General features: G+C 40.0%; 1 protein-coding gene and 2 pseudogenes across 2 annotated transcripts; all 3 read left to right on the top strand.

Annotated features, from left to right (window-relative positions):
• The first annotated feature begins 8,000 nt into the window (after positions 1–8,000).
• LOC143549231 (WD repeat-containing protein YMR102C-like) lies at positions 8,001–11,568 on the top strand (annotated as a pseudogene). Its single transcript, XR_013138108.1, has 8 exons — positions 8,001–8,671; positions 8,702–9,826; positions 9,902–9,991; positions 10,081–10,238; positions 10,344–10,395; positions 10,476–10,554; positions 10,651–10,744; positions 10,845–11,568. The product of XR_013138108.1 is annotated as a WD repeat-containing protein YMR102C-like (transcript).
• A 1,659-nt stretch (positions 11,569–13,227) lies between these two features.
• On the top strand, positions 13,228–14,881 carry LOC143549212 (protochlorophyllide reductase, chloroplastic-like). The gene is made up of 2 exons (XM_077040168.1): positions 13,228–13,648; positions 14,570–14,881. Exons 1-2 carry the CDS (start codon positions 13,485–13,487, stop codon positions 14,736–14,738), a joined length of 333 nt encoding a protein of 110 aa, XP_076896283.1. The 5' UTR covers positions 13,228–13,484; the 3' UTR covers positions 14,739–14,881.
• On the top strand, positions 14,748–15,585 carry LOC143549211 (protochlorophyllide reductase, chloroplastic pseudogene; annotated as a pseudogene).
• Positions 15,586–17,690: the final 2,105 nt, after the last annotated feature.

Genomic DNA, 17,690 nt, shown 5'->3' with positions numbered 1-17,690 from the left:
AAATTTCGTCCCGAAATTTATCTCGAAGTAGGTTGCGCAGAGAACAGGTGCGGGTACTTGATCTTCATTTGATCTTCCCTTTCCCATGTAAACTCGGCTCCGCGCTTGGACTCCCAGAGAACTTTCACGATAGGGATACGACTGCACTTGGTTTGCTTAACCTCGCGATCCATAATCTCAACAGGCTTCTCAACGAAATGCATAGATTCATCAACTTGAACTTCATCAAGTGGAATGTGAAGGTTCTCGTCAGCTAAACACTTCTTGAGATTGGATACATGGAACGTTGGATGCACATTACTGAGCGCGGGCGGTAGGTCAAGTCTGTAGGCAACTTTCCCCACACGCGCGAGAATCTTGAATGGACCAACATATCGAGGAGCAAGCTTACCTTTCTTCCCAAAGCGGACAACACCTTTCCAAGGCGACACTTTGAGGAGAACAAGATCACCAACTTGAAATTCGAGAGGCTTTCGCCTACGATCTGCGTAACTCTTCTGTCGGCTTCTGGCAGTCAGCAGATGATCACGGATCTTGGCGATTTTATCGGTTGTCTCTTGAACAAGTTCGGGTCCTGTGATTTGAGTTTCTCCCACTTCGCTCCAACAAATCGGGGAGCGGCACTTACGACCGTAAAGTGCTTCAAATGGGGCCATACCGATACTGGAATGATAGCTGTTATTATAAGAGAACTCGATCAAAGGCAGGTGTGAATCCCAATTACCTCCAAAATCAAGAACACAAGATCGGAGCATATCCTCAAGAGTTTGAATAGTTCGCTCAGACTGACCGTCAGTCTGAGGATGATATGCCGTACTCATGTCCAAGCGAGTTCCTAGCGCAGATTGGAGAGATTTCCAAAAGCGAGATATAAAACGGCCATCGCGATCGGATATGATGCTCAAAGGAGTACCATGGCGGCAGACAATTTCCTTGACATAAAGCTGCGCGAGTTGCTCAACACGGTAGTTTTCACGAATGGGCAGAAAGTGAGCAGACTTAGTCAATCGATCCACTATTACCCAAATGCTATCATGTTTGCTTGCTGTCAAAGGTAACTTGGTAATAAAGTCCATCGCTACACATTCCCATTTCCACGTAGGAATTTCTGGTTGTTCGAGCAAACCAGATGGGCGTTGGTGTTCAGCTTTTACTTTAGAACAAGTCAGGCATCTAGCTACGAACACAGCAATATCCTTCTTCATACCGGGCCACCAATAAGTAATGCGCAAATCCTTGTACATCTTATCAGCGCCAGGATGAATAGAATACCGAGATTTGTGCGCTTCACTCAGGATATCAGCGCGAAGATTCTCATCAAAGGGAATCCAGATGCGATTGAGATAGCAGAGAATTCCACTCAGATTAGGGACAAAATGCGCTTCCGCGCCACACGCTAACTCGGCGCGAAGGTTACCATTACTGATGGATGCGCGCTGCGCGCCGCGAATGCGTGATTCAAGATTGCTCTGAATCGGCGCAAAGTGAAGCTGCGTGCGCGGCAAGATACAGTTAAGCTGGCAGGGTTTTCGACTGAGCGCATCGGCTACCACATTAGCCTTACCAGGATGATACCGGATCTCACATTCGTAATCGCTGATGAGTTCGTTCCATCGGCGTTGCCTCATGTTAAGTTCCTTTTGATCAAAGATATGCTGAAGGCTTTTATGGTCAGTGTAGAGGATACACTTAGTACCATAAAGGTAGTGTCTCCAGATCTTCAAGGCAAAAACAACTGCACCTAGTTCGAGGTCGTGAGTTGTATAATTCTTTTCATGAACCTTAAGTTGCCTCGATGCATAAGCGATAACCTTGCCTCGTTGCATAAGAACACAACCGAGACCTTGGTTGGATGCATCGCAATACACGACAAAATCATCATTACCCTCAGGTAGCGCAATAACAGGAGCTTCACACAACAAACGCTTGAGCGTTAGAAAGGCTTCTTCTTGCTTCGAGCCCCAAATATATGGTTTACCTTTGTGCGTTAGAGCTGTTAAAGGCAAAGCGATCTTCGAGAAGTTCGAAATGAAGCGCCGGTAATAACCAGCTAAGCCCAGAAAGGAACGGATCTCAGAAGGAGAGGATGGCGTAATCCAGTTCTTGATTGTTTCAATTTTGGATGGGTCGACATGAATACCCATCTTGTTTACAACATGACCAAGAAACTGTACTTCATCAGACCAGAATTCACACTTGGAAAGCTTAGCATAGAGTTGCTCAGCTCTAAGCTTTTGCAACACCAACCGAAGATGTTGCTCGTGCTCGGCCTTGGTCTTAGAATACACCAGAACATCATCGATAAACACAATCACGAATTTATCCAAGAAAGGCCTACACACCCGATTCATTAGATCCATGAAAACGGCAGGTGCGTTGGTTAAACCGAAGGACATGACCAAGAATTCAAAATGGCCATAACGAGTTCGAAAAGCAGTCTTCGGAACATCTTCATCGCGGATGCGCAACTGGTGATAGCCAGAGCGGAGATCAATCTTCGAGAAACAAGAGGCACCTTGGATTTGATCAAAGAGGTCGTCAATACGCGGTAAGGGATACCGGTTTTTAATGGTGAGTTTGTTCAACTCGCGGTAATCAATACACATGCGAAACGATCCATCTTTCTTTTTAACGAACAACACCGGAGCACCCCAGGGCGAAGAGCTAGGGCGAATGAATCCTTTAGCAGTCAACTCTTGAAGTTGGCTTGCCAATTCTTGCATCTCAGCGGGCGCAAGACGGTAAGGAGATTTAGCCACGGGGGAAGCACCAGGGACAAGATCAATACGGAACTCGACTTCACGAGCGGGAGGGATACCAGGAAGATCATCAGGAAAAACTTCAGGGAAATCACGCACAACAGGGATATCGCGAAGCTTCTTCTCTTCAGCAGGTTTAACCACATGGGCTAGAAATGCAATACACTTCTTCCGCATGAGTCTTTGGGCTTCGGCGCAAGACATAAGTTTAAGACCGCGGGAGGGTTTTTCGCCGTAGATATGAAGATCACCATTTTCTCGAGGTATGCGAGTCAACTTCTTGGCGCAAATAACTTCGGCGCGATTATTCGAGAGCCAGTCCATACCAATGATAACATCAAAGCTTCCAAGAGGCATGGGGATGAGGTCGATCAGAAAATCGTTTTCGTTAAGGTTAAGCGTACAATCTTTAATCACTGAGTTTATTAAAACAGTTTCACCATTAGCCAATTCAACTGAAAAATCTTCTTTTAAGTCATCGCGCGGTCGCGCAAGTTTCTGTTCGAGGGCGCGAGAGATAAAACTTCGATCGGCGCCAGTATCAAAAAGTACAGAAGCATAAAATCCGTTAAGCAAAAATGTACCATTAACTACGTCATTATTCGCTTGCGCTTGGTGCGCGGTTATGTTAAAAGCTCGTCCACGCGTCACTTGGTTTGAAATCTGGTTCACCGGATTTGCTTGTGTGATTTGCACTTGTAGTCTTGGGCACGCGTTCCGGAAATGACTGGGATCACCGCAGTTAAAGCACGATCTGGGTCGTGGGTTTTGGTAGGTTGGTTGTGGATTCTGCGGGTAAACTGGTGGTGTTGGCGCAATTGGATTGGCGGGAAGGATTTTACAGAACTCAGCAGAGTGACCAACGCGGCCACATCGGTTACATTGACGACACGGGGTTTGGGTTGGGTGGTGAAGTCTACAGGTTGGGCAAAAGGGTTGATTTCCTGTGTAAGGTTTCTTAGGTGGCGGGGCAGGGAGTGCGGGATTGGTTAAGGCATAGTTGTGGACTACAGGAGGTGTTGGGTAGGCTGTCAGTGGGTTAGGCGCGTAAACTGGAGGTTGATATGCGGGTTGCTGGACAATGGGCGGGTTGGTAAGCGCATAGGCCTTGCGCCTGCGCTTGAGGTTGTTACGGTTCGAGGGTTCAGGTTTGGTTTCTGTTGGTTCAGGGGCAGTCTTGGTGAGTTTGGTCTTCTCAGTTCCCCGCAGGAACAGGGTTCCTGCTCTGACATGGTTGTCGCTGAGCACAGCGGCCAACTCGATGGCGTCAGAGAGGGTTACTGGGTTTCTGGCCCATACAGAATCTTGAATTTCCATGGGGAGACCCCCAAGGAATTTCTCGATTGCTCGGCGTGAAGGGGTAACAAGGTGAGGGACCAGCAGGCTTAGTTCATGGAAGCGCGTCGCGTACTCGCGCGCTTCACCACTGTACTGCTTAAGATTCCAAAATTCCTCCTCCAGGCGCTTAACTTCGTTGGGAGGGCAGAATTCTCGCGTAAGAATTTCCTTGAATTCCTCCCATGTCATGCTAGAAGCAGCCTCTGCGCCACGCGCATGAGCTACTCCATTCCACCATGTAAGCGCTCTGGATTCCAGGACACTGGAAGCATATAGGGTTCGTCTGTCTGAGGGGCATTGGGTGTGGAGGAAAGTGTTTTCGATTTTCTCAAGCCACTGGAGCATCACGGTGGCTCCTTCAAGACCTGTGAACTTTGGAGGGTTACCCGCGTTAAAGGATTTATTGTTATAACTCGAGGTGTTGTTTTGGCTCAAGGCTTGGGCTATCGCGGCGGCCATTTCCTGGGAACGTTGCTGTCTACGCATGCGCGAGGCTTCTTTTCTCTGAAATCGGCGAGATAGCGGAGGCATTCTATAAAAATTTTAATTTTAGTTAACATCTTGGTTTTAGCGCAAAGTTTTAATCTTGTAAAGCTTGGTTTCACGGAGTCAGTTACAGTCAACAGTTAAAGTAAAATAAATGATCCTAAATGCAGACTTAATAAAGGTAACAAATTCGAATCAAGAATCGACAATTCATGTATCACCATGACTTTCCGAATTCCCAATTTAAAATATACGAGCAAACGAGTATTGGAGATTGACGATTCATGTATCACCATGACTTTTCAATCTTCAATATAAAACATACAAGAAAATGAGTATTGGAGGTTGACAATTCATGTATCACCATGACTTTTCAAGTCTCCAACCTCAGAACATAATCGTAAATGGAAATTGAAAATCAACTATTCATGTATCACCATGACTTTTCGGATCTTCAAATCCCAACAAACGAATAGGCAAGAAAAATCAATAAAAATCGAAATTCAGCAAAAATCGAAATATCGCGAAATAAAACATAAAATCATATACTGCGCAAGCGCGAGCATATTCATAAATAACGAGTAATTAACAATAAGCGCGCAAACATGAGATTTCTCTCATGCGCGAGAAGGGACTCTTAGGTATTCTAGGCCGTTACGTCTAACCACCTATCCTAAAGTCAACGAGCTCTGATACCAATCTGTAACACCCCGACCAAAGGCGGATTATACATCGGGGCGCCACATATTGTTTCATTACTCGTGACACTATTGGGTGTCAATATTTAATAAATACATTCATTCGCGCACGCGCAAAGCAAACACAAATATAAATCAACATAAATCAATATATTATAAATCATAATATCCGAACAGCAATAACTTGTCTTGATACATTTTAATCTAGGTCAAAAATAAAGAAAACTTCCTACGTGTCCACAAGCTCCAAAACAGCTACTGCAAACCTGAACATGTGTTAAAATAAACGTCAAACACTTGCGTGTTGGTGAGAAATCAAGTTTAATACAATACATAGATAACAATAAATCTGCGCGCAACATGTGTATGTCTGGTGTTTAACAAGGGTGCAATCAGATTGTGATCAAGCCTAAATAGATCATAGCTCATAGTTCATAGTTCAATCCGTGCTCCCAATTGAGCACAAAAACGAGAAAACATCTGTGCAAGTGTAAACAAAGAAAACCGTAAACGATAGGTCTCCCGTGTTCATCTAATGGATCCATGAAAACTGCGGAATAGGCCGAACAAAGCGGTTAATGATACACACATACAAATAAACAGCCAAGTAAACGTCCTCAACACATGGGATACTGCGCGACTAAAGCTCATAAACAAGTTTAAGACTCTAAGTTTGTATGAACACATGAACATCCCAAAACATTAAAAGCAAAAAGGGATTAGGTACGAGATTACTCACTTGATAAAGATGCGATGATAGATAAAGCAAGAACCAACTTTAAACAAGCACAAGTTAACCTATAAACAAGATTATTGTTTTAATGATTTGTTTTAAGTCTTGATTATAAGTTAGCATAATTAATAAGTTATTATATATAATATATTACCGGAAAACAGGGCAGAACAGGGAGGAAGACGGAGGCAAGAGAGGAGGGAGGCGGCTGAAGAACAACGGCAGAGAGCAAAAAGGGAGGAAGAGAATAAGTGTAGTGTGTGAAGTGTTAAGAAAATAGTACTATATATAGGCAAACCCTAGGGGACACAAACCCTAGAAAAGATCTCCAAAAGGTAAAAGAAAAGATATCAACAGTAAAAAGTTCTGAAAAGTAAAGATATCAAAAGATATGGTAGCAGGGAAAAAGAGAAAAAGGCTGACAGGATTCAGAAAAAGGCATGGGAGAGGACAGATAAAGTTACTGGTCAAGCATGGCAAAAGCAGATCTCAAAAGATTATGTCAGTCACTTTATCTGTCAACCAATGGGGTTGGTGCGCATGCTGCGCCGAAAGTAACTTTTCAGACATAAAGCAGATTAGGTCAACAGCACAAAAGATAAGACAACACAAAAGCAACGGCTAGATTAAACAGAAGAAAACTCAAAAGGGTTTAGCGCGAGAAGGCTCGAGCGCGAAGGCAAAAGTGCGCGAGCGCGAAGGCAGACAGAACCAACCTTAACGCGTCGCGGGAAGAATCACATTTCTTAGCGCGCCGCGGGAGGAACTAAAATTCCTAGCGCGCCGCGGGAAGAACTATAATTCTTCGCGCGTCGAGGGATGAACTACGATTCTTAGCGCGCTGCGAGAAGAACTACAAATCCTTAGCGCGTCGCGGGAAGAACTACCGTTCTTAGCGCGCTGCGAGAAGAATTACAATTCTTAGCGCGCTGCGAGAAGAGTTCGTCTCGCGAATCGCTGTACAGGTGGTCTTCACGCAGGATTCCTTGTAAGGGAGTCTGGCGCGTGGAGCTGCGCAGACAACCTTAGGCGGGAAGGAACAAAGGACAAGCAAAGAGTTAGAAGAAAAAGAGGGAAACAAGGCGTAAGGGCGGGACGGCGACAAGAGGGAAAAGAAGGCGGAAAGAGAGGAGAGGGACGGAACGGCGGAAAGAAAGAGAGAGAAAGAGGCGGGAAGGAAAAGTATATTATTATTATTAAAAGTAAAATATAAGTATAAATAAATATTAAATCATAAAAGAAAGAGATCGGGTCAGAGAAACGGGTACCTGGGTCGGGTCGGATCGGGTCAGATGTCACACGTGAGCCCATCCTCTCGCGCCCTGGGGCGCGAGCACCACACCACCGAGGCGCGAGAGGGGCGCGAGCACGGAAAAATAGGCGGGCGCAAGGGTGATCGCGGCTGGAAATTCGCGTGAAGGATTTTGGAAATGCGTGAAGAGCCTATTTCCATTAAGAACTGAAGCTTCTACTTTACTTTTTCTCTTCTGGGTCGGTAACAGATTACGAATATTGATGATGTTTATTATTATTATTATTACATGTTTTTTATTTGCACACCAAGTGTTTGTTGAAATGCCTCTGTGAGTTCATACTCTTTTTTTTTGTCTGTCTTGCTTAAATATTTCTTTTGTATATTGTGAGTTTATAGTCTTTCTGCTGTGTATTTGTGTTTTGTTTAATTATTTCTTTTGTATATTGTATTGCACACAAGGTGATTTTTTTAGATATTAATGTGTTTTTTTAATTAATGTGTGTTTTTTTAAATAATTTATGAGTTTTTTTAATAATACGTTTTTTTAATACATTTATAAAAAAATAAAAAAAAAAACCGCTCGCGCCCCCTCTCGCGCCCCTCCACACCAGGGCCAGGGGCGCGAGCACCACAACCAACACCCATCTTATCAAGTTTCTCTCTCTGCCACACGTCACAATATTATTGGCTGGAGCCCCCACTCGCGCCCCCCACACCCCTCAGCCTTACCCAACACGACACCGTTTTGTTTGTTTATTTATCACCAGATCTCATCTCAGCCGTCCATCTCATCTTTTTTCCGGCGGGCATTTTCATTTTCCGATGGGAATGCCCGAACGATGACCAACTCCGTTAACCAAGATAACGGAGTAGAAGATAACGCCGTTAACGACGACTGCTTCCACGACTCTCTTGATCGGATATTATCTTCCACCACTTGCTCTTCTTCTTCTTCTTCTTGTTCCGATGATGACGACGATGCTGACGTCAGCAAAAACTTATTATTAGATCCAAGTTATAATAATAATAATAATAATAATAATAATAATAATAATAATAATAATAATAATGTTGGGTTTCAACAGTTTAAGAAGTTTCAACGGGCTAGGGTTTCCGGCAACTACGACGTGTGGATCCCGCAACCCACGTCGGTGGAGGAACGGCGGCGGCGGTGGCTCCGGCAGGTGGGTCTTGCCGCCGATCAAGACGTGGGTTTCAACTCCGGTGACCTGAAATTCGGTAAATCTGTCTCGGCTGATTGTTTAGATGTTCAAGAAATTGTTGAGTTTAGTGATTTAAACCTGTAATTGTTCGATCTAAGTCTGCGGATCATGAGTACTGTGATTGTAAACTTAAACCCAGTTCGGATTCGGGTTCAATTGAAAAACCCAATTCGGGTTTGGTTGAAAAACCCAATTCGGGTTCGGGTTAGGTTGAAAAACCCAATTCGGATGCGGGTTTGGTTTCGAAACCCAATTTGGGTTCTTGTGGAGAAGTTAATTTAGAGAGTGTAAATGTAAATAATAATGTGATCAATGCGAATGGTGTGTCGCCGAGTAAGCCTCCTTCGGGCAAACCCGTTAGGCGTAGCGATGAGATTGTTATGAATTTGAATGCGAATGGAGGTGATGATGTTGCGGTGGCGGAGATGGATTTGGATGTGAGTTCGGGTCGGGCTCGTAATGATTGTAATGACGATAATGAAGATGATGATGCGGTGTGTACGATTAAGAATTTGGATAACGGAAAGGAGTTTGTGGTAAAAGAGGTTAATTTGAAGGAAGTCGGTACGGGAAAGCATTTAACGATAGAAGAATTCGAAATGCGTGTCGGGCATTCGCTGATTGTTCAAGAATTGATGAGACGACAGAATTTCGAAACTGGTGGGAGCGAGTTACCGGATTTGAACGGTGGTGATAATAGTGGAAGTGGATCGAAGTCGAAGAAGAAAGGAAGTTGGTTGAAAAGTATCAAGAATGTTGCTAGTTCGGTTACAGGTCACAAAGAAAGACGAAGCAGTGACGAAAAAGACACGTCGTCGGAAAAAGCCGGGAGACGGTCCAGCTCAGCGACGGATGATAGCCAAGACGGGTCCTTTCATGGGCCGGAAAAGGTACGGGTTAGACAGTATGGGAAGTCGTGTAAAGATTTAACGAGTTTGTTTAAAAGCCAAGAGATTCAAGCGCATACCGGGTCGATTTGAACTATTAAGTTTAGTTTGGATGGTAAGTATCTTGCAAGTGCGGGTGAGGATTGTTTGATTCACGTTTGGCAAGTTGGTAGCTCGGAACGAAAAGGTGATCTTTTGTTTGATAAAGAAGACGGGAATTTGAACGTGTTGTTGATGTCGAACGGGTCACCCGAACCGAGTTCGTTATCGAATTTGGAAAACGTGCCTGAAAGGAAACGAAGGGGGCGGTTGTCTATTAGCAGGAAATCTATCAGTTTGGATCCGATTGTTGTTCCAGATACTGTTTTTGCACTTTCGGAAAAACCTATTTGTTCGTTTAATGGTCATCTTGAAGATGTTCTTGATCTTTCGTGGTCCAAATCTCAGGTTAGATATCGTTATACGCATTTGTGATTTTGATTATTGACATTAGTTGTATAACTTAAGGCTGTTTAATCTCAGCATTTGCTTTCATCATCGATGGATAAAACAGTACGGTTATGGCAGTTGTCGAGCAAGTCTGTTTAAAGGACTTTTCTCATAGTGATTATGGTAATAAGAACTGAGCTTAAATTTTTTTATATTGTTAGTTATTAAAAAGGATGTTTTGTTTATTGTTTTTTTTTTGTTATTTGATGCAGTGACTTGTATTCAGTTTAATCCTGTTGATGATAGATATTTCATAAGTGGATCTTTAGATTCCAAGGTTCGAATATGGAGTATTCCCGATCGACAAGTTGTTGATTGGAATGATTTGCATGAAATGGTCACTGCTGCGTGTTATACACCCGATGGTCAGGTAAACGTTGAACCATATTTGATTATTGAAATTATTATTATTATTATTATTATTATTATTATCATAGGCAATGGTTTTTATTTATATATATTTTTTAAAATTTAGGGTGCACTAGTCGGTTCATACTAAGGGAGCTGTCGTTTATACATTACAACCGGTACGAAACATTTTTTGTTATCGTTGGTGTTTTCTTTTCTGTTTATATTTTTATTAATTTCTGTATTTATTTTTCTTCAGAAAATAGATTGCAGCAGAAGGGTCAGATCAACCTGCAGAATAAGAAGAAGCCACATCATAAAAAATAACCGGTTTTCAGGTCATACAACAGTTTAGTTTTTACGGTTCGGTTTTTATATATTTTTTATATTTTTTTAAATACATTGCTGATTAAAATGCATAATTTAAAATGTAGTTTGCTCCTGGGAGTTCAACAGAAGTGCTAATAACATCTGCAGACTCGCGAATTCGTGTCGTTGAAGGTGTTGACCTGATCCACAAATTTAAGGGTAATGATTTACACCAAACGTTTCATATTTTTTCAAAAAATTATAATATATATTTTGTTATATTGTTATATATATATATTTTTGTATTATTTTATCACAGGCTTTTGCAACACAAACAGCCAAATCTCGGCCTGCATGTCGGCAAACGGGCGATATGTGGTGTGTGCCAGCGAGGATTCCAACGTGTACATCTGGAAAAACGAAGCTGACTCACGAGCCAGCCGAACCAAAGGCGTAACCGTGACTCAATCATACGAGCACTTCCACTGTCAAGACGTATCAATGGCTATCCCGTGGCCCGGTATCACCGACACCTGTTGGGGGTTCGGGTCAACCGAACCTGCCGTTGACCACGAACGGTTAGTCAACGAGGAGGCGTCAACGGCTAACCAGCCTCCCACACCCGAAGACGAAACGAACCGAATAGACGGGTCACTAATCAGCAGCCCGCTTCACGGGACCATATCGAGCGCGTCAAACGGGTACTTTTTCGATAGGATATCGGCTACATGGCCCGAGGAAAAGCTTGTGATGGGTTCCAAGAACCCGAGTCCACGGGCCAGTGTTGACTTTTCAAACGGGTTGACCGCAGGAAAGTCAGCGTGGGGGATGGTTATTGTGACGGCTGGGTTGCGTGGGGAGATACGAACGTTCCAGAATTTTGGAATGCCGGTTCGGATATAAGTGGAATATTGTTGGGTTGTACAGATAGCTTCAAAGGTTGTAATATTAGCAGGAGAGTCGTGTTTTGTTTTTGCGCTGCTTCTGCGTGTTCGAATATGGAACTGATGAAGGAGCCAGTTCTTGAGTAGGAAACAAATAGAGGTGTCAGGAAAAATAACAAAAGAAAAACGAAAAAAAAAGCGGAAGAGAATACGGTTAAGCGAATGATGAAATTGTAGAGACTTAGAGATATTAATTTGTATTTTTATGATTCATTTCTTGTGTATTCAGTTCAGTCTGTGTATCTTCTTTTTAACTTATTTTTATGTTGGTGGAAATGAATGAATTATTGATTTGTGTATACAAATATCGCGTGTTTTTCGTGTTACGGTCGATAATTGGGACCAGAAGAAAATGTTGTCCTAGAATGAGTATGCAGCACAAATCATGTGTCTATTTCAGTTGGTTAATCAAGTGAATCACTTGTTTTCTGTTGGTGGTGTTTGTTAAGTTGATTGGTAACAGAAAGGTTAAGTTATGTTGTCATGTAACGAATAAACTCGTGTATGACGTGGATTGAATAAACTAAAATTGTGTATTACACGGTTATTAATATGTAATGTAACATAATGTTAACACATACCGTCGTCAAGTTATGTATTTGAAAGTTTTTATTAGGTAGGATACTAGTATACTACCTTGCTATAAAATTGTTTTCAGTTAGTAGAATCCATAAAAATATGTTTGGACAATTTAATCGAGGATAAACAAAATTTTAAATAAAAAAAACAATTAGTTTCATATTAAAATTAGAAATTAGAATTATCCATAATTAATTTTATATTAAATACATTTATTGATGATAAAATAAATATTTAAAATTAAATAATAAGCCTTCATAATTAAATATCTACCCGTACCGGTATTGAAAGTGCATGTATAGAAAACCAGTAAATCTATGTATCGAGTATCATATCAAATTTTATGGTATATGTATGAGTATCGGTATGGTATCCGTTTTGGTACCTTTATGTTAGTTTTAATTTTAATTGTTTATTTAGGTATAGTGTTTATCTTTTATTTCCCTTCAAATATTATTAAACGTTCACCGAGTTTTAATAAGAGAAATTGTTGCAAAAAGTCTTTCGTTCTTTCGTCTTATTCTTAGGAGTGTTGCCTATTACAAAAGGCTTAATCTGTTTGAAGATTGACCATCTCGAACGGTCTCTCTCACTCTTGGCTATGAAAAAGATTATTGGAATTTAAATCTGGTAAGTGGTAAGAGGTGGATCTTTCACTACAAAATAATGCACGTCAGTCGTTGAAATTAAAAGTAGAACTCATATGATTTCATTGATTGGAAAAGCGGTGAACCTCTTCGATTGGAAAACATAAATGGAGAAAATAACATCAGATGCACTTCATAAAGGGGAGAATTAGATGCAATTAATATACGCTCGCTATGTGAAGACACTTTGAAGTCAGTGAAACACGTTATAATATCGTATCACGTGACCTCGACAATTTGTAAGTACATGGAGTGGAATTCCCTCGATATTTGCATACGAGGTTAGAGACCTTCTCAAGGTACATTCAAATATCAAAGTACAAGACACTAAGAGAAAAACAATCCGGTCGATCATACTCATGACATGCTGGTGTTTGTGAAAGACGAGAATGACACACTATTTAATAAAAAACAAATCTACAAGGAGACTAGTATTTTAATTTTCAACTTTTCAAAAGACAATTTCCAAAAAATGAATTATTATTATTATTATTATGATATTATTTTCACTTGTCTTGTATTATCCATCCACAACATGAACTCCCATCCCACTACCCATAACTCTGGAAGTAAAAAACATATTCCTTGGATGGGGCACCTTAATATCATCAAACCCACGTGCTTGCAATCCAAATCTCGTCTCCTGATTGGCCACTTCAAACATATGTTTATCCACTTTTATTCCCATAAATAGTAAAAACACATCTATATAAACCCAAACCACCCAACATATTATTATTCAACACCATCATTTCATAAATAATATTACGTTAATAATTTAACTTGGCAATGGCTCTTCAAGCAACCTCATTCTCGGTTAACAATGTTCTAAACTTGTCGGGAAAGTCAACTGTAAATTTGAAGGAGTCAACGCTCCTTGGTGTTTCAGTTTCGGATCATCATTTTGGGTTGTCGGTATCAAGAAGCAAAGTTCTAAGGCATCATGAAGCAAGGTATAATATATTTGGAAAGTTAATAAAATATAGTCATTTTAAAACCTCATTTTTATAAAAATGATTTTTTGTGCTAAAGTGATCTTAAATATATATATATATATATATATATATATATATGTAAATCATGTCACGCATGATTGGTTGTAATATTTAAAAAGATATAGAAACTATTTTGTAAATTATCTTGATCAAAATGATTAGTATGTTTATTTTACGGTAATAAAAAGCCATGTCATATAATATGTATTATAATGGGATTATCTATACATACAACGTTTGATATCTAGTGTTTCAAACGACTGTTGAATAAAGGCTGAACGACGTTTTTGATAAAAAAAAAATATTTTAATGATTGACCGTGAGAACGATTGTCTGAATATTGGACAAACGGCCGTCCTGGCCAATAGTTTTCAAGGTTTGACCTCCAATGAACAGAATGATCGTCTGAATATTTAACCTATAATTTTCAAAGTTGACTTTCTTGTCAAAAGAGTCGTGTAAGTGTTTTGTGAACAGGCCGCAGTTTGATAGCGGGAAATCACATAAAAGTGTTGTATCTATAGTATGATGAATAATAATAAAAAGTCATAAATTACTATCTATCATTATACAATCATGATAATTACAAAAAAAACCTAGGATTCCGACCGGATTTTACCAGAGCATTAAAACATGTCGTGCCTTCGGGCGGGGTGAGCCAACTTGGTTTTACAGGGAACGCCATGCCAAACTCGGATGCCAGCGTGGATCCCGATCATGTCAACATAGTTGGCCTGAGTGGGGTGGCGGGGTACGACGTGTTGGCGTAGCGAGATAACTTAACCGTAAAAGTCACCGTTCGGAAAAAAAAATAATATACGACGTTTCCTAAATATTTTAGTAAATCATAACTAATATATTTGATCTTATATCAAACAGGAGAAAAGTGTTCACAACTCAAGCAGTAGCCACCACAAGTGCTCCTCCGGTGCCCCGAGCCGCACCGGAGGGGAAGAAAACACTAAGAAAAGGAACCGCAATCATCACCGGAGCCTCCTCCGGTCTCGGTCTCGCCACGGCCAAAGCCTTAGCCGAGACCGGGAAATGACACGTCATTATGGCGTGCCGCGACTTCCTAAAAGCCGAAAGAGCCGCAAAATCCGCGGGAATGTCAATAGACAATTACACCGTAATGCATCTAGACCTCGCCTCATTCGACAGCGTGCGACAATTCGTTGCGAATTTTAAACAATCTGGTAGACCGCTAGACGTGTTAGTATGTAACGCGGCGGTCTACCAACCGACCGCGAAAGAACCGACATTCACAGCCGATGGAATAGAGTTAAGTGTTGGAACAAACCATTTAGGTCATTTCCTTCTTTCAAGGTTATTGCTTGATGACATGAAGCAATCGGATTACCCGTCGATATCGATAACGGGTAACACGAATACTTTAGCGGGAAACGTGCCCCCTAAAGCAATTTAGGGGACATGAGGGGGTTAGCTGGTGGACTAAACGGGTTAAACAGTTCAACCATGATAGACGGGGGTAAATTTGACGGGGCAAAGGCGTATAAAGATAGTAAAATATGTAACATGTTAACTATGCAAGAGTTTCACCGAAGGTATCATGAGGATACCGGGATTACATTCGCTTCGTTGTACCCCGGGTGCATTGCGACAACCGGGTTGTTTAGGGAATATATTCCGTTGTTTCGGTTATTATTTCCTCCTTTCCAAAAGTTTATTACTAAAGGGTATGTTTCGGAAGAGGATTCGGGCAAGAGGCTTGCGCAAGTGGTGAGTGATCCGAGTTTGACGAAGTCGGGTGTGTATTGGAGTTGGAATAAGGATTCGGCTTCGTTTGAGAACCAGTTGTCCGCGGAGGCGAGTGACGCGGACAAGGCTAGGAAGGTGTGGGAGATAAGTGAGAAGCTTGTTGGTTTGGCTTGAGTTTGATGGAAATGAGTGTAGGAATTTGGGGTGGTGTAAATTTTGTTTTAGTTGTAATAAGGAGATTACTCACTTTGTTTTGTTGAGTAAAGATTTATTCACTTGTTTCTTGTTATTTGTTTAATAGTTGAAAGTTAAAACTTGAAATTTAAGCATAAGTGAAAAGTGAAAAGTGAAAAGTGAAAAGTGAAAAGTGAAAAGTGAAAAGTGAAAACCGACAACTTTTAACATACACAACAGGGTTACACACTTACACCAATATTTCGGTCCCATTGACTGACCAGACTACATCTTGTCGTTCACTTATAACATTTTTTAATGGTTAAGGTTTTCCCCGTGTAAATCTACCCTTTTGGAGTCCGGGTCGGGTCATGCCCAAGGCCAACTTCATGACTATCATGAGAACGTACCTCCTGATGCGCGAGAATCGGTTTGGGATTCGTAAACCTTCGCTCTGAGTCGGGTTCGAACCTAGGATTAAATCCTGATTCGTCTCTTCATCCAGATGTCCTTCAAACAAGCTCAATAAAGAATCAAATCTACGTCTCCATTTAAGAAGAACAAGTTCTTAAGACACTTAAATATGTTTATCTGAAAACAATAAGAGACAAGTAAACAAATAGACTTCCAAAGATTTTTACTTTAACATAGCTAGTCTTGGTCTTTTTCTATTTTTAGTTTGTTTATTGGATTAATTATATATATATATATATATATATATATATATATATATATATATTGGGTTGGTTTCATTTAAGAACTCTAAAAAAGTTAAGAACTCTTAGGAACTTTACACAACCAAACATTTTTTTAATTTTATTTATATGTTAACATTATTTAAGAGTAGTTTTATCATATTATATATAAAAAATTTTAATTACATATATTAATCACAAGTTTACATATGTGTTAAATATATGTACTAACAAATTTACATAGGTGTAACCGTAAACACAAACAAAGATATGCATAAAAACTAATTTTCAAAATTGTAATCGTAAATTTAGATATAACAAAATAATATAATTAAACTCAAATAACCTTAACATACAAAAATTTTTATAAAAAATGTTAGTTTTCAAGGGTTCATTCAAGTTCTTAAATAATTTAAGAGTTCTGTATTGATACTCATCCTATATATATACTAGCGGAAACCCGCGCGATGCGGCGGCGGCGACGACAATTTATAACACGATACTCAATTTCTGTTAGTTTATCGTTTATCTCGTCATATACTGTATAGTACTTTTATTAGTTTTTTTACTCGTAGCATTAGTGTGGTTTATTTATATCATGAGCCTTACGTATCTTATTTAAAAAATAACAAACTTAAGAATAAGATAAAAAATACCGTCATAAACGCACTGATTTAAATATAAAAAAAAACGATCTCATAGGGTATATATTTCTCTTGAAATAATATATTGCAATTTTAGGCACATCAGTACATGTACTATTTATGAACTGTAAATAGCTATCATCTTATACACATTTTAATTTTGTATATTGACAATTGTTGGAGGGTTGTAAGCATTTAAGTTGGGTTAATATTGCAAAGTACAAAGGGAAACCATGTGGTTTTCAAACACTTGAACATATAGTCACTCTATATGTTAAATCTTCTCTATATGTTAAATCTTGTTAAAATCTTCGATACACTACAAACATCCTTGTTCAAATCTTTGTTAAACATTTATTTTACTTAAAATTATAATTTTCATACAATCAAATAAGAGGGAAAAAAGGGTTCATATTTGAACATTTCAAAGAAAACCAACAAATAATAAACTGTTATCACTAAATAAGTGACCAATTTGTGTCAAAGCCTATAAACCAAACTTTGCTCGAGACAAAACCGCCCAAAGATCCACCCTATTTTTCGAAACAAACTTTATGAAGCTAAAGAAGGCTTACTTTTAGGTAAAAATTTTATCCAAATCTTGTAATTTTAATTTGTAACTGCAGTGGCTAATCTTGACTATACAAAGTCAACTATAGTTTCAACTTATTATTAGCAGCAAATCACAATTGATTTTATTCAGTTGTCCAACATATTTGTAGCAATTCAGTTTTTATGTTTTCCAAATTGCTCTTTCAACAGATTAAA

The sequence above is a fragment of the Bidens hawaiensis genome, unplaced genomic scaffold (assembly GCF_021521415.1).
Source record: "Bidens hawaiensis isolate Kalapana, Puna unplaced genomic scaffold, B.hawaiensis_p1.1 tig00015451_1, whole genome shotgun sequence".
Taxonomy (NCBI): domain Eukaryota; kingdom Viridiplantae; phylum Streptophyta; class Magnoliopsida; order Asterales; family Asteraceae; genus Bidens; species Bidens hawaiensis.
This window is presented reverse-complemented; position numbering and strand designations above follow the sequence as displayed.

What these genes read in the sequence shown, in the direction of transcription:
- LOC143549212 (XM_077040168.1), top strand. Translation starts at nt 13,485, where the DNA reads ATGGCTCTTCAAGCAACCTCATTCTCGGTTAACAATGTTCTAAACTTG. An exon ending in CTAAGGCATCATGAAGCAAG is followed by an intron (nt 13,649 to 14,569) that starts GTATAATATATT and finishes TATATCAAACAG; the next exon opens with GAGAAAAGTGTTCACAACTC.